This window comes from Zonotrichia albicollis, chromosome 14 (assembly GCF_047830755.1).
Source record: "Zonotrichia albicollis isolate bZonAlb1 chromosome 14, bZonAlb1.hap1, whole genome shotgun sequence".
Lineage (NCBI taxonomy): Eukaryota > Metazoa > Chordata > Aves > Passeriformes > Passerellidae > Zonotrichia > Zonotrichia albicollis.
The window spans coordinates 9,650,686-9,667,802 of NC_133832.1; the positions used below are offsets into that span (position 1 = coordinate 9,650,686).

Here is a 17,117-nt window from a genome sequence, read left to right on the forward strand (position 1 = left end):
TTAGTGGAAATAAGAGAAATATTTTTGAAAATTGACTTTATCATATGAATTAAAATTTAAAACTGTTATAAGAACCCAGCCTGCAGTTGCCCATTACTACATTACCAATTTTGCTACATTAAAAATTGGTCCTGACATGACCAGAGCAGCCTTGACTGTTGGCAGTATGAGCATGCCAAAGGCTGCTTTGCATAAACAGAAGACTTCTGAAAGGCATTGTGATACTAAAGAATTTCATATGGTACATGAAAAAATTGTCTCTTGTGTTAAAATTAAATGAAAAAAAAATTCACCCTAATTCATCCTTCCTTAAACAGAGAAAAAGCAGGAAAAAAAACCCCAAATAATGGCATTTTTGGGAGGATGCTGAATGAAGCAGGATTGTTGCACAGGATTTTTTTCCTGGTCCATTATTTCTGTGTGCACATACAGTTTTTTGTATTCTTCTCGTGCTGTGTAGGTAAAAAGCTGTGTAGAGGATTAATGAATCATATGACAGAAATAAAGGAGCCATTTTTGACTTAGGACTTGCCCTAAGTTTTTAGAGGAAAAACTGAAGAATAATTTTCTTTAAAAGTACAAAGCGTTTTTCAGTAGAGAGAATAATTACTTACTCTGGAATGTCAGCAGGGCACTGGATACCTGACCTGTAATTTAGGAAAATGGTGAAGGGGTTTTCATCAGTAATTATTATTATTACCGTAGAACTGTGGGGCCCCAGCTGAGAGCAGGACTCTGTTGTGCTACTCCCTGTCTGTCTAGCAAGAGAGAGCCACTGCTGTGGGAATCTTGCTGTGGAGGCAGAGCAGACCAGAGAGGAGAAGGGAGGAAGTGGAGGTGGGAAGCTGAAGGGTGGCCCAGGGTGTGCTGCTCCCGGTGGACACAGCTGCCTTGCACTGGTAAGTCACTGCCAGAGCCCTCATCTGAGTTCAGGGAATCCCCGGGTCAGCTTTTGTAACGTGGTTACATCAGAGATGGTTCATCAGAGAGAATGTCCCTGGTTTAAATGGGAAATGCAATCTGTGTGTGTGAAAGAGCATCTTGAGGGACCAGTCCCTTGGACAGGCTGTGCTGTCCAACAGGAATTGGGAACATAGATCTTCCTTAAAAGTTTCAGTCTTAGAGTATGCAGTGTATGAGAACATGCATTTTTAGGGCCAGAATGTAATGAGTTAATGGTTGGCTGTTTGGTTCACCTTTATGTCATCAAACAAGCATAAGATGCTTCAAACAACAAAGCATTTGCTCATGAAGTAAATGTTTCACTAACAATATTTTGTGTCAATAAAACATTTTTTATGGGGCAAATAATGGTGAAGGAATAGAGAATGTGAATAAGAACCTTTTAAAAATTTTGGTCACTGAATTCTCTTAGAGAAGGAACCACATGTTAGTTTCAGAGGACATGAGCATATTTAAATTCACTTGCTCTTTTCATACACGGGACCTTAATTTTGCTTAGAAAAGGAATAGTGCTTTGCTGCTTGAAATAGGGCAGTCTACAAACATACTAACAAAAGTAGGAATCAGTTCTGCCCTTCCTAATCAGTAGTATTTTCTGCTCAGTTACCAGAGCTGCTAGATTTATCCTAGTGGGTTCCAGAGTTTTTTATGGTGATGAATCACTGAGTTGGCATTTGACAGTGACTTAGGCCAGTTGAATTGTTCCCCAAGTAAGTATGTACTTGTTGTTTTTGTCCCAGAAATAAGGAGCCTATCCAGTGGTTCCATACCACTTCCATGTGTGTTCCTTTACACAGTGACAAATCAAATAGATTCATGCTTTATTCTCCAAGCTCACAGAGGCAATGGGAAATAAAAGAATGTTTGGAATTTGCAGTGCTATGTGTAGCAGCTCTGCTTCAGTGGGCGAAAATTTACGTGGGGTTTTAGAGTTGGAAAAGGGGTAGGGACAATAGAGAAACTGTGATGGGTTGGGTTGGGCAGCAGCAGAGGCCCCATCATTACCCATTGTTCAAGCCTTTTCTCATGACACCCTGGGACACAGGTGAATTTAAAAGGGTGTAAGGAAGAAGGAACATGTTGCAGAACCTTTTCTGTCTTGAAAGACACTGCCATCAAATTACACTTTCAGGCTGTTTGGTTTTACTGCCTTCTGCAGTGTGGTGACTCAGAAGCAATGGGAGGTTCCTTTCTTTTCCAGGCATTTTTTGCCTTTGCTTACCACACATTGAGAATGAAAAGCTGAATGTCTGAGCCAGCTGTGTATTTGTAACGGTTTGCAATGGATATGTGCAGAACAGAGATGCACATGATTCATGCTGAACTTGTGACAACAAACTTGGTCCGAATCCAAAATTACGCATGAAAATGCCCAGGTATATAAAAAAATACAGCTATTTTTACCAGCATCATGTTCATGACAGACAGGCATCTCATTTAGAGTGCTGCTACATTGTAAAAGCCTGGTGCACAAATACGTTTGAGAATGCAGGTCATAAATTTCAAATATTAAATTCTAGTGGGCATTTGAGAGAACATTCACAAGTAATTTCATTGGCTTTGTTATTGCTTGGTGTTATTAGCATTCTATAATTTTCCACTCTTTAAAAACAATTATCATACATCTGGGAAACCAAAACACTCGCATTAATTGCTAATGGCTTTTCTGCAGGCTGCTATGTAATACATGTTGAACATTAAAGATTAAAAACAGGGACCTCTGTTGATTCGTTGTAGTTTTTGTTTGATGTAATCCACATTTTATATTTCAGCTGTCCTCGCTGCTAGGAGTTGTTTCATCCTTTTTATCCTTTGGATAAGTAAGAGCAATCCTGGTGCTAAAGCACAGTAAAGACTAGGTAAGCACATTGAGGTCAGACAGAAGTTCCACCTGGCATTGTGCTCTCTAAGTTTACCTTGTGGTAAAACCTGAGCCTTCATTGTGCTGTTATCCCCGAATTGCTCCTGCATGCCCCTGTGCCTGCTCTTTATAATGCTCCAATCTTGGAACAGTTCATGGGAGTGCTGCTGAGTGACGAAAAATACTGCTTTTTTAGCAGTGAAGGCAAGTCCTTTGTTTCAGCATAGAAAACGTGATTTCCATCCACACGGACTTCAAAAGAAACAGTGTGAATTCTTGAGAGCCTGATTATCATGGCATAATCACATTATCAGAGAGATTAGAAGCACTTTACTGTGTCCTTATGCTTTAGTGACACTCCAAGGCACTGGACAAAATCTTCAAGTGCTGTTAAAATCTTTCTTGTAGGGCACTAAATGGAGAGAGCTCTGAATGGGGCTGTGGGCCCTGAAATCACAGAGAACATACTTAATTCTCCTGTCAGAGAGCTGCTCATCCAAACACAAGCAGAAGGTGTAGTTGCTTGTCTTTACTCTCCAGTCTAGGTATATTTCTCAGAGCCACCTGCAGCAGAGCAAAACAAAAACCTCCTAAAATGCTAATTCCCATCAGTTCCAGTCATTGTGAAACACTGTCATTAACCAGGCAATCAAGCTAATGGAATACAGAAGTATTAGCAATTCAAACAAATGAGGAATTCACAGTGTGTTTTCTCTGCAAACTTGGTGGGCTCTTGGATGCCATTTCTTTTGTGAGAGGTAAGTAAGACTGTGAGTGAAACTGTGCCCATTTTCAGGTTATGCCTCAGCACTGCTGTGATGCCTTGAGGTAAACAGTCCACAATCCAAGCTTTGTAATTGAATTGTTGCCTGAAAGCCTCTGAATTGCTTGTGGTTATGGGAAATTCAGTCTCAGCTTTAACTTTTTTCAGTGAGAGCAAAGCATGTGATTTTTAACGTTTCTTATTGTGTATGGTTGCCAAGGACAGCTGAAGATTTGGGGATTCGTGTTTTGATTATATAGTTTCCAATAGAAAGGATTCCATCGATAATTAGCCCAGAGTGAAGAAAGCTAAAAATAATCAACATAAAAGCCTTTTCAGATGTGAGTCTGTGCCTCTGGAAGCGCACACTATGGACAGTGTCTAGACAGAAAAGGTATGAAATATCAAACATGCACTTGACCTCCGTTAAAAGGCCAGGATGAAACAATCACAACAGAAAGCGCGATATGGGAGAATTGTTGCAGTTAAAAGAAAACCGCAACAGTGAAGAAAGACACATGGAATATGGGAAAAAATATTTTAGCCTAAACAGGTTCTAAAAGTGATCCTGGAAAAAGAATTTTTAAAATCTTGTACACTTTGTTTCACTTTGCTTGATTTTAACCATGTAACAATGCGTTTGTAAATTAACAGTAAAAGTCTTGTACCTGCCAAGCCATGAGTCAGGGCTTTGTATGTCTCCAGCTGAGACTACTAAAACACTTGCAGCAGGGAGCTGCATTCCTTCTGCTGTTTTACGGAGTTAGGGAACAGGGAAACACACTTCCATGGACATGAGAATTAAAGGGAGGGGGGATTATGTGGTGGAATTATTAAGGTGTGGGGATTATTTAACTTCCTCCTTTATTTTATTTTATGTAAATCATGATCCTTTACGCGGGTAACTTTGTGTGATCCACTGATTATCTTGCCGGTGGAAAGCATTGTGATAAACTGCATTTTCTGCTGATAGTGTGGGAGCTTGGCGTGGTGTCTGTCTGGGCACGGCCCCGCAGGGCGCTGTGGGCGCGGAAACGCCGGGCAGTGCCGGGCACTGCGGGCGCGGTAACACCGGGCCGGGCCGGGCGCTGTGAGCGCGGTAACGCCGGCTCCGACCGGGTGCTCCGAGCGCGGTAATGCCGAGCTGGGCCGGGCGCTGTGAGCGCGGTAACGCCGGCTCCGACCGGCTGCTGTGAGCGCGGTAACGCCGAGCTGGGCCGGGCCGGGCCCTTCCCGGCACCTCCGAGCTGGGCAGCGTCAACCCGCGGGGGCCGCGCCCTCTGCCGGCAGCGCCCGGCTCTGCACCCGCGGAGCGCTCCGCTCCCTCCTGCGCTCGGGCTCCTCCGGGCAATGGGATTCCTGACAGCGACCCCGCACCCTGAGCGCTGCAGCGAGTCCGGGGAAGGGCAGCAAAGTCTTTCCTTCCCATCACACCTCCTCTCCAGATCCAGCTGAAGCGTCTGCACCACAGGAGGCTGTGGTGAGGTGGGCATCGGCCTCTTCTGAGCAAGCATAGATCGAGCAAGGGGAAATGGCCTCACGTGCCAGGCGAGACTCAGGCTGGATAAAAGATTCTTCACTGCAAAGAGTGGTTAAGAAGTGGAACGTAGTGGAGTCACCATGCCTGGAATTGTTGAGGAAATGAGCAAGTGTGGCACTTGGCAATATGGTTTAGTGTGTATGGTGGTATTCAGTCAAAGGCTGAACTTGCTCTTGGAGGTTCTTCCCACCTTAATGATTCAACACATCATTACCATACAGTTTAGGGAGGTAGTTGTCTTTCTCTACTCTGTGTTGGTGAGGCCCCATCTCGAGTCCTGTGTGCAGTTTTGGGCAGTCTTTGTCTGAAAATGGACAGGGAAAACTTTAGGATGTCGTAACTACCCAGAGAGGTATCAAATTGCATTAAAAGTCGACTTGGAAAGAGTAATTACAAAGGAGTTTGTGGACATGATGCATTGACTTGTTTTTGATGATATTAGGGTCGACCAGGACCAATTGGGCTTCAAGGACCGATAGGAGCACCTGGATTTACTGGCCCAGAAGGTTTGCCTGGAGCCAAAGGTGAGAGAGGAGCAGTGGGCCCTCCTGGACCAGCTGGACAGAAAGGTGACAAGGTAGGCTCAGCAGTGACTCTTCTGTCCCTGCAATAGTTCTATAGCCTTGTGTATATTTTTGAATGAATAATGATAATCTTGGGCTATATGTCCAGGGATAAAAACTACAATGGCATTTCAACAGTACCTTTAGAGAATTGTCTGCATTTATTTTTGAATGAGAATACCCATGCTAAAGCTACTCAACAGTGTAGCCATCCTGGTAGGTGAGCTACAGCCAAATGAGTATTGCTGTTGCAAGTAGTCTGTCACTTCACATGCCCAGGGGTAGATGGTTGTTATTCACACTCTGTTCAGGGAGACATGGAGATGGTTCCTGTGTAGAAAATCCTGAGCTGGCATCCAGAAAAGCAAAAAGAATGGGTACTAAACAAAATTTGCAATTTGGTTTTGCAGGTGCAAAGTTATTTCTAACTTTGTATTCTAAAAAGAATACAATAAGCTACATCATAGTAAATATAGTAGCCCATAAGGTATAGGTGTCCATGAATGCAGTGTGCAAGATTGGAAACAATTTCTTTGCACTGAAAAAAATCCATTTACTCCAGAACTGTTTCTATCCCCTGAAATGATACATATGCAATACCAGCATGCCATAAGATTCTCTCTCTTCATCCTGTGAGGGAGAAATACATTTTACCTTTCCAAAGCAGGAACATTTTAGGGAATTCTGCTTGCACAGTCTGTTTTGCTACTATTCAGAGCAACAAGTTGTGGCAATTACTTGCAGCTTGGGCAGTCTATAGTTAATGCAGTGGTCTGCTTATCTCTGAGGGTCCTATTCAACTGTAGAAAGAAAATTATGTAAATTTTGTTGAAACTCTTGGAAAGACAAGGGTTAAATTTATAGCAGATTGTTTATTTTCCTGGCATCTTGTTTTCTCCAGATGTGCAGTAGGATATTATGTTTTTACTTTTAATTGCCTGATTAAAACATTCCTGAAGCACTCATGAGGTATCCAGTCAAGCTCAGATGTTCAATTCCTGTCTTCACTGGCCCCTGTGTTCAGAGGGAATCTTCCTGAGATAGTTTGCTCCTTTTGGTTTTGAAAGCAGAAGTCCAAGACTGAGAGTGTTGGAGTGAAAAATATCTCAGGGGTGGCTGGAATCTACAGATCAATGAAGTGAAATATAATGTGTACTCTTTTCCATCAGGGTCCAATGGGAGTTCCAGGATTCCAGGGCATCAACGGGATCCCAGTAAGTTTGCATATGTAAATAGAAATCACCAGAATGGTAATCACAACCAAAAGCACCTGAACATGATTAGATTGTCCCAGCACATGCATAGTGTACCTTGCAATTGCTTGCCTCTATCTGGGTGTTTGTTAATCCACCTGGTGATTCTGTGCTGGTTTATAAGACAATAGGAAGCTGACACATATCAGAAAGTGACCCTGAGTTACATGGAGATCATTTGCATGATTGATTAGCTTTTCTTTCAGCACCACTGCCTAAAAACCCCTGTATCATAAAATCATAGACTTTCAGAGTTGAAAGGGACCTCAGGGAGTCAAACAGGCATGGTCAGCTGTGCTTCAGGCCATTTTTAGCATGTGTTTCCTAACCTTGTGATGATGGAGGCTAAATTCTCTATTAGAAAAGCTTTGCTAACTTCAGTCTTTCTTTTTGCAGTTTAAAGCTCTTAGTTCTCATGTTACTGGTCAGGGACACAAAGAAAAGTTTGTTCACTTTTGCTTTGTAGTAGCCTTCTTGTATGTGATAGCTGTTACCAGGTCTCCCTCAATCATCTTTTGCTATGACATGAATGAAAACAGTGATGAGAGCTGAGGCCCTCCAGATTACCCTTAATTCTCTTCTAGGTTCTAGTCCTGGTTTAGATCAGGTGACAGGTAGGTAACCACTTTCCCTGACCATCAGGAGCATTTTGTTTCCTTTATTCTTTAGAACTTTACATTATAGAGACAGTTTATAAAAAATTATGTGGCTAGAGTGTTTTTGCCAGCTTTCTTTTGCTTGGTCTCTCTTGTGATTTTTGCAGAGGTATCTTGGTGTATCTCAGGGGAACTTTAATGGATCAGCTTTAGAAGTTGCCCCAAACTTCCTTACTCGTTCTACAGTCTTTGGTTCATCCTGCTTTCTCCTTCTGATATTAGAATGATTTTTATTTTCTTGATGGCATTTTTCCATCCTGTGTGTCATTGTGCCTTCAGACTATGCTCATACCCTTTCTCATCTTTCCTGCTTTCTCAGATGGCCAGGAGCTCCAACAATTGAGCTGTGTTTTCTTACTTCATATCAAAACCAGAATAGTTGTGATAGATTGGCTGAAAATGCACAGTTGGCCTTGTAAATGAACTTGTTTGATTCCAGTTCCTTCCTGGCCCTTGTCCTTTAGTCCCCCTCTGCTCATCCTTGCCTGTTTTCTCTCCTGCTCTACTCCCTTGCTGCTATTTTTTTTTCTTTTACCACCAGCCAACTGTCTAGGTCTGAAGAGAACAAGCTGTTCCCATAATACTTAATTTAATTGAACACACTGTGGGAACATGCTGTTCTCAGGGTGTTTTTTCAGATGAGGCTCTGGAGAAAGGGGATTCCCAACAGTGAGGGGAGGCAGAGATAGAGCAGCAGCCATACTGCCAGGTAGTTGGCAGGGACGGGCATTCCAAGGAGAGAGCAGGGAGGCAGATGAGAGGATTCAAAGCCTCCAGCATATGCAGACCTACTCTGCTTTGCAGCATTCTGCAAGTGGCTGAATGGGAAAGAGGCAGATTTTGCTGGTCAGGAGTAGCTAAGTGCTCAGCACTGCGGCTCTTCTGTGCCACAACTGCAGGGCAGAAAAAGGGGAAAGGGAAACTTGTTCATACTGCTTACATTATAGCCACTAAGATAAATGCTTCCATTGTAGGGTGAAAATAGCAACCACCACTGCTTGAGTAAATATTTTTACTTTTGTCATTACATTTCAGGATAGGCAGCTGCTTAGATTTTTTGTGAAGTGTATACCAGTATAGGCACTTTATATGGATGTGTGGAATGTAGAGCAAAGGAGAGAATGTGTGTGTGTGAGAAAGATGGGAGAAGTAAAAAGATTTTGCTGTCTCTGCACATCCACATATGAAGAGAGATTCTTTGTAGTGTGCAGGTGTGTTAGTGTGGGCAGGTGTAGTTTAGTCATGGCCATGGGCAAGGCTCTTTTTCAGAGGGGATTCCCACTGCTGACCTTAAGGGAAGTGGTATTCCACAGAGTTCCCTTGGGGAGTGCTGGTGGCAAGTAAATCATGTTGTTGCAGCTGGCCTGACTAATCCCTTTAACCTAGTAAATACAGCAGCTACATGTGTTTATTGCTAGACTTTCATGTCATGCTGTAGGAGAAGCCCTCAAATCCTTAGCCCTACTTGGGAAGTTTATTTTTTCTTATAAGACAGGATTCAAGGACACCTCTGGCAAAGGCTGAAACTGAAGCTGGGAGATGTATATAGCTTTTCATGAACTGTCCAAGGAGTTCTAGAAGGAAATACTTTTATGATAAGTGAGCCCTTGTCTGTGCCATGAAAGCCAAAGCTGTATGAAGAGGCAGTTTTGTGACCTTCCTAGAGTAAAAGCAAGCACTTGGCAATAGTTGTAGAAAGGCCACTTGCCTTAGCAACCCATGGAACTGTTTATTCAATTAGTTTTGTATTCATCCCTAATTGCATTTCTTTCTCTGTTTTAATTATTCATTGAACTCTCCTGTTGGGATTGCCTTTTCCCTGTTTGATTTACAAAAGAGGCCCCTTGGGATCACAGTGTCAGTGTACAGCAAGAGTAAGATAAAGGAGGGCCCAGATAACCAGTTCAAATTTCCTTATCTGCCTCACACCAAATGCCTCCTTTTGTGAGTACAGAGAGCACAAGCATCTCTCCAGCCTGTGTTTTAACTCAGATCTGTAAATGAATCACCCTGACATGTATGAGTAAAGTCTGTGAAAGTCTTGTGCCTTGGTCATTTGAGGTGCTTGTGTTCAATTGGCACATCTGCCAAAACAGGAATTAGAGAAGGTGAGAGCAGTGAAACTATTAACCACCACTTTTTCAGGTCAAACCAGCTCTTTAAATCAGTATTTTAAACCCCTGGGAAAAAGCTTCTTTTAAGGCAGGACTTAGCAACTCTGAAGGAAGTCAGTTGTGGGTGTTCAATATCTCCTCAGATAAGGGTCTTAAAACAAAATATTATGAACTCTGATTGCAGATTAGCTTTAAAGTAGGAAGTCCTGTGGATTGTTTTCCTAAAGCAAAAGCACAGAATGTGTGTGTGTGCTTGTGTGTCAGCCTGTGTCATGCTTTGGCACAGAACCACAGACACGGATGCCATGGGATTAAGTGACAGGGGCACAGATTTATTTAGCACACATAAGAAATCACTGAGATCAGCATATTTTATGTCCTCTCTCTTAAGCCCTACTCACATTTTAGGAGGATACCAAAGTCCTTTGGGCCCCTTACAGGTTGCCTTGGTCTGAGGGTTAGGAGATCTCACCCCAAGCGTTTCCCAGGACGTGCTCACCCGGCAGCTGTGTGCCACGGGCTGGCTCTGGGCCAGCAGGAAAGCTGGAGCAGCTTGGCTCCCTTCTGTCTCCCTCGGAGGGGCAGATGTTGGCCCTTTCAGCTTCACTAAACCTTGCAGCTGGTCACCTTGTGCTGCAACCAGATATGTGTGCACCCACATAACTCCCGATCTTGTTTATGCTGTAAACAAAGTGGAAGACCTGATAGACACTGACAGCTCTGGCCTCTGACTCTGCAGCACTGCCTGTCCTGTCAGAGACTTGATGCTCTTGGCTGTGACATCCTGCACGGATCAAATTGGTTAAGTAATTTCTAAGAGAAAAATCTAGATGGCCATACATTGATGCTTCAGCCTACTCCAGTTGCTTTACCAGGGCCTGGCAAGTTCCTGCTTGCGCACCACATGTGGTTATTTTGACAAGCAGACTAATCATCAGAGCAACTGGTACTGTTAATGCAGTGATCTCTGATGGTAATGCTTTAGGATGACTTCATTCCATTCCTTGTTAAATCTCAAATTTATTCTTGTCTGGGTGAGCTGCCTTAATTGTGCAGTTGAGACCCACCTGACATTGATCAGTTTGTACCTTGTTGACTGGCAGAAAGCAGATCAAGTCCCTCTCGATCTTGTTGGCACAAATCTCAATGCAGTTGCCAAATGAACTGGACCAAGGACTTCATCTGACTGGAAATAAGCCCCATTAAGAAATAGAACAGCTATTTCTCTGCTGTGTTTGTTTCCAGCACAGGGAGTAGGTATGTGTGAATAAGCAGCCATATGGAATAGCTGTCCTGACAGCAGCTGAGGCCAGTGATCAGCTGGGGTAATTACATAAATATGGCCCAAGTAGTTCTGCATCCTTGAGAAAATCACCCTGCTACTGTGTGTCTTGAGCTTTCCATCTATAAAATTAGATTATAGTGTTCCCACATTTTTTCAAGGTATTTAAAGATCCTTAGATAAAAAGCTTTACATTACTGCAAAGTTCTCATTGAGTTTCATCACAGTATATGCTATTGGCTTGGTCTGGGAAGACTTTTAGTGTTGCAAATGTGCTTTATTTTAAATGTCAGGCATGAAGAATTGTTAATGTTCTGCTTTATCTCCATTTTATCCATGTTTGTTTTTTTTTTACTTTCCTAATGTGAGTCATAACTTGCCTAGTGCCATATCTTAAGGACAAATCTTTGGGATCAAACAAAAGTACTTTTGGGATGAGTCAAGATCACTGTGTACAGAGAGGGGAGAGAACTGTCAAGTTACTGATGCTATCTCCATAAGTTTAATTTTTCTTCTTGCCTTAAAACAATGCTGTTGAGTGCCACAGGACTCACTTATAGGAAAAGTAGTGCAGAATCAGGAGCTGCCTGACACTTGGGCATTGTGACTGACAGTTCTGCCTTCTGCCCTCACATATTCATGTGGCACTGAAGAAAAACTGCCTGAAGTCCCAAACTTTGATCTCCTTTGCATTAGTACCATGCTGAGTAAACTCCAGTCAAATTAGTAGAGCTACACCAGGGCAAAAGACTTGTGAAATCAGAATAAGGTACAACTATATTTTGCTTTGCCTGATTAATAATTGGCCATTGCAAATACTTTTAAAAAAATGTCGTTAGTTTAATTGGATCTTTCTCCCAATTGCTTTGCCTAAGGTCTTATGTTTAATTTAACAAATAAAGCTGTTGTGCTTGAATGGCCTGATACTGGAGCTTTAACATCTGTTGATCTATTAAAAGAAGGAATCCACACTGGAGAGGAAGAGAAGTCACTGAAACTCCAAGCAGATTTGGATGATAAATGCTCAGTATTGTTGAGTCTGCCTCTGCCCTTTCTTTCACATGAGCAGCTTCCATTGCTGGTGTCAGGTGCACCCTTGCGTGCTGTTTGACACTGTTACATTCCATATGGTCCACACTGCTGTGGGATGGTCCCTTTTGGGACCTACTCATGCACAAGTTATGTTCTTCAGAAAACTGTCTTGTGGAGAAAAAGGTAATTAGATGAATGCAGCCAGTGTTCTAGGATTTAACCTTCAGGGAGGATGAACAAATCTGGCTGAAGAAGCGTGTTCTGTTGCACTCTGCCATACACTGAACTTGGTCAGGAGTTGTGCAATTCTTTTGGTTTGTGTTGCCATTTGGAAGGAAGATATTAGTTTTCTGGGGACAACAGTATTACTGGCAAATAACAGATCCTGTTGATCATTCTCTCTCTTTCCTTTCACACAGGGTCACCCTGGGCAGTCTGGACCCAGAGGCCCTCCTGGCCTCGATGGCTGCAATGGCACCACTGGGAGTCCTGGCATTTCTGGACCTGATGGGTTTCCTGGCCCACCTGGACTGCCTGTATGTCCCAACTCAAATGTGTTCTGTTGTCACTAAAACAGGATTTGCTTCTTGTGATATTGTTGGAGAACTAACTGCCAAGTACTTATGAAGAACACAGAAACCACTAAGTTTATTAGAATTGTTAGAGCTCAGTTTTCTTATCCACTTTGAGGATAAAATTAGGATCCTGTGGGTAAAATCCCCTCCCTCACCTGCTGCCATCACTGCTTTGGATGCAGCCCAGGATATGGGTGGCTGGCTGGGCAAACTCACACTGACAGTTTTTCATCCACAAGTACCCCCAAGTCCTCCTCCAGGGCTGCTTTCAATCCAGTCATTGCCCAGCCTGAATCTGTGCTTGGGATTGCCCCAACTCAGTTGCAGGATCTTGCACTTGCTGAGGTTTACATGGCCTCATCCCTCAAGCCTGCCAAGGTCCCTCTAAATGGCATTGATGTGTATATGAACAGGGGAGTTCTACCATGTCAAACAGGTTCAAATAGGATCTAAGGTTGTCAAAGGCCTAAAATGAAAAGGAAATCCTATATAAACAGGAAAATACCAGAGAAAATGTTTGCAGAACCTTGTTTTTCTAAAGCTGCAGGAAGTCTTTAGTTCTCATAATAGCACAGCTTCTCTGGCAAAGCAGCAGTGGTACTTTTACACTTAACTGAGCCAGGAGTTTGCCTTGTTCATTATGCTAATCAGAGAGTCTTTCAAAACTAAAGCAATATTTTTTCAAGAAATTTATTTTTCATTATTTTTTCTTAAATCAGGGTCGTCCTGGCCCAAAAGGCCTTAAAGGAGAACCTGTTTTTGCTCAAGGCAGTCTTAAAGGAATGAAGGTAAGACTTGTCATCACACAGGAGAAAATGCAGTGCAAGAAACTCTTTGGTGTCCCACAGGTTGCAGGGCTGATACTGCAGCTTTGATTGCTCGTGGTGTCAGTCCTGGGTGTCTGAGTGCAGAGCTGTGCAAAAGGCCTTGTAATAACTTCATTAATGACACAGAATACTCTCAGAACCTGGAATTGCTTGGTTTTTAAAGAGATCTTGTTCATCCCATACTGGGATGCTGAGACACTGCTCATCCTGTTACTGTCAGTGCATGTTACAGCTTCTGCTGTGAGATTCCAGCTGCCTCTCAGTGTTTCTGATACTGGAAGGTACTAGAAGTTTATCAGTCACATTCTCAGTTTACATATGTGCTTCATTAAATATTGAAAATAATAAAAAATTCACTCTGTGATATAAGGCCTCTCACACTGACTTTGCTGGTCAACATTAGGAACTTTTCTAAAATTCTATCCACATTATATACACTCATAAGTTTGTAAAATAGGTCTTTATTAATTGACTTCTGTATTTATGGGAAATGAAGATAATTTCTTATTATGATAATGTGCTTTTGCATATTTTATAGCAGTCATATAGTAAGAGTTTTTATAGCGTATTTTCAGTGGTTTTGTAATAAGTATTTTTAATGCCACTTTATTTTCTCTTGTTATGCATAAATAAAATGGTTCCAATTTCTCTAGAGGTCTCCATTACCCAATTCAAATATGGAAGCACAGATTTCAAGATATTTTCCCATTTACATTTGATCTAATATTAACTAACAGCAAATATTTCTATTTATACAAAGCTCTATGTTCCTTATAGTTTGCTGCAATAATGCTGTGTAATTTTTACGTATGCATTTATGATTTTTAGGGTGAAAATGGTCTTCCTGGACTGGATGGAGTTCCTGTAAGTTGTTTAATATGGGGCATAATGATTTTAAACAGTACTAAGTAGGTACATTATCAGGTATGGAGTCTCAAAGACTGTTTTCAAATTAGTGTGAAGTGTGTTTACATGTGTTATACCAGTAGTGTAAGCAATTCTGGATTTGTAAGGGTATGAGTAGAGGAAGGGTACGGTAGGGGAAGTCCAATTTTTCCTATTACCTCATTATTCCTTTTTCAAATCAAACTCCCTTCTACCATTGAAGTCTGTAACTTTGATTTTCACAGTACATCTAATAATATGAAATAAATTGCTTTAATATTTAAATTGGCTTACTTAAGTAGGGGATATTACTTAATGTTTCCTGAGACTCACTTGGGTGGGTTAGATGGAGTAAATTCTACACATCCTCTATTTGTCCTCTGCTCTTTTTATAGGGCCCAAAAGGTTTTCCAGGTCCAACAGGTTCTGCAGGCCCTATAGGATTTCCGGGTGTGCAGGTAAGGGACCTCAGCTGTTGCACTTGTTGATGGAACAGTTCCAGCTGTTGGCAGTTTCCCTTTCCCTGTCTCTGTTTGTGTCATGGCAATGAGCAAGAGTGCCTGTGCAGCTGCAAACCCTGAGCACAGCTGACTTCCAGCACAGGATGCTCATTCTTAGGTAGTTTAATCTGATCACAAGAGCAGAGGCTCCTCTCTGGGCATCCAGAGCAGCAAAGGAGGGCTCCATCAGAGCTCTGCAGTGCTCCCTGCAAACACCAACACCTTGTTACACTGCTCTGAGCACTGCCTCATCCCAGGGCTGGGGAATGGGCTGATCTCTGATGCTTGGAGCCTTTGTTGCCATGAGATGTGTTAGAGTTGCTTTTTCAAGATCCTACAAGAGAATCTCTCTTGGGCAAAGGTAAAACCAAGCTACATTTTTGTTGAGTTTAAGTTGAAGTTTTCTCTTAATTAACGATGTTGCCAAAGAGCTGTGCTGTTAGAGATGTGAAGACTTGAGAGCATTTGTGTTGCTTTTGCTTTGGAGGCAAGAAAGTTCAGGTACCACTGCAGATCCCAGCATTGCTCCAGTTGTTTGCATCCTAATTAAGTCAAAAGGAATAAAATCTTGATCTTGTTTACATTTAGGGTCCAGTGGGTCTTCCTGGGCAACCAGGTCCCAAAGTAAGTAGTTACCTTTCCTGCTTTCTTTTTACACCTAATTTTTGGTGTTTAACAGTGCTGCGGGGTTAAATAATAAGGAGTGGTGTTGTTGCCGTTGTTTTATTATTCATTCATCCATGGATTTTTTCTCTCCTAGGGTAACATGGGATTAGGCTTTCAAGGAGAGAAAGGAGAAAAGGTAAGTGAAACTTGTTTTATTATGGAAAGAGCATGAAATAATACTCCAGAGTCCCATCACACCTTGGTCCTCTAGAAAGTGTCTAGATTCTAGCATTTTCTTCTTTTTCTTTTCTTCTCTTGGAATGACTGGCAGTTCAAATGCTAAAGAATCTTTCTGCTTCCTTATTTGTCGGTACTCTAAAAAGGATGGGAGCCTTTTCTGGGTGAAGAAGAAGGGGAAATCTCAAGTCAGTGCAGTATTTTGTGGTTATCAAGACTGGAGGTCATTAGACATCTTTTGAATCTCCACTGCTCAGTTTCTTTGCATCATCACCTGTTGTGTTGAGTTATTGCAATGACTTCATTCTTCCTGACTTTCATTACATTCTTTGAGTAAACTGGTGTGTAATTGATAATCTCACTGTCCTAAAGGAGTGTCTTGCAGTCAAAATTTACACAGGCAAAATGGGGCTTCTTCAGGTTCTCAGTCTGGAACTTGATTCTGCTGATGTTAAAATTGGTTCTCCACCTTCCACAATTCTAATTGTTCCTTCTGTTCTTTTTTTTCCCCAAAATTTTTCTGCAGTGTTTTCCTGTTGGCTCAATAGCTGAGCCTTTTTTTTTTTTCTTGGCGTGTTTTATATCCACAAGGCTTTGGAAACAGATGCATTTTGTTCATCCTGATTTTCCATCTGATCTTTTGATTCCCATGACCAAAGTCCCATGCCAGCATTCAGGCACACAGATTTATATACGTGAGATATAATTGAAGTGGTTTTTCTTCTGATTTGAAGGCCATTTCCATAGAAAATCAACATGGTCTGTTATGTTAATATCTTCCTCTTTTGTTTACAGGGTGATGTAGGGCTGCCTGGGCTTCCAGGTCCCCCACCATCCACTGGAATTCTGGAATTTATGGGATTTCCAAAGGGGAAGCAAGGAGAAAAGGTCTGTAAATTCAGTTTACAAACCCTCTCCTTCTCCATGTTCTTTCATACAAGAATGAACAAAATTACTGAACAGTGAGAACTGTTATATTTCCAAATCAAAATAAATTTTTGTACCAGTTTATTCTGCCAAATGTTATTGAATAAAAGTATTCATAGCTCAGAGCATTGTGGACCACTAGAGAATACATACCTCTCAGAAGAAGAAATCTGGAAGCTATTTAAAGGTTTTTGTCATTAATCCTAAAAATAAGTGAACTGTAGCTTGTTTTTGTTGAACCTGTGAAATTGTGTCAGCTGAAGCAAAAAAATCAATTTAGAAAAATATATGGAAGCTCCAGCTCTTTTGCCTTAGTGCACACTACTCTGGAATAATCAGATTTTTTCACCTTTGCATTGTTATTACTGAGATGTGAATTTAGGTCATCAGTGTTTTTATGAAAGCTGTGTGGTTTGATTGAGTTAAAGATTGAGTTAAAGATTCTTCAGACACTTGAAATTTAGGCATGCTGAGTTTATCTGGGGTTTATACAGGCTGGTTTGGGAGCCCAGTCTGAGCTTTCCTGAGCCCCT

General features: G+C 41.9%; 1 protein-coding gene across 2 annotated transcripts in view; it reads left to right on the forward strand.

Moving 5' to 3' along the window:
• Positions 1-17,117, forward strand: part of COL4A6 (collagen type IV alpha 6 chain) — a 108,368-nt gene that overhangs the window by 60,944 nt on the left and 30,307 nt on the right. Inside the window, exons 1-10 of one of the 2 annotated variants that reach the window (XM_014265313.3) lie at positions 4,923-5,072; positions 5,570-5,704; positions 6,860-6,904; positions 12,447-12,563; positions 13,322-13,390; positions 14,258-14,293; positions 14,710-14,772; positions 15,403-15,438; positions 15,575-15,616; positions 16,453-16,545. In XM_014265313.3, coding sequence (XP_014120788.2) covers positions 6,866-6,904; positions 12,447-12,563; positions 13,322-13,390; positions 14,258-14,293; positions 14,710-14,772; positions 15,403-15,438; positions 15,575-15,616; positions 16,453-16,545 — 495 coding nt within the window. In that variant the 5' untranslated portion in view covers positions 4,923-5,072; positions 5,570-5,704; positions 6,860-6,865. Of the gene's footprint in view, positions 1-4,922; positions 5,073-5,569; positions 5,705-6,859; positions 6,905-12,446; positions 12,564-13,321; positions 13,391-14,257; positions 14,294-14,709; positions 14,773-15,402; positions 15,439-15,574; positions 15,617-16,452; positions 16,546-17,117 lie in introns of those variants that run through there. The other variant, XM_074551533.1, reaches the window with a different exon arrangement.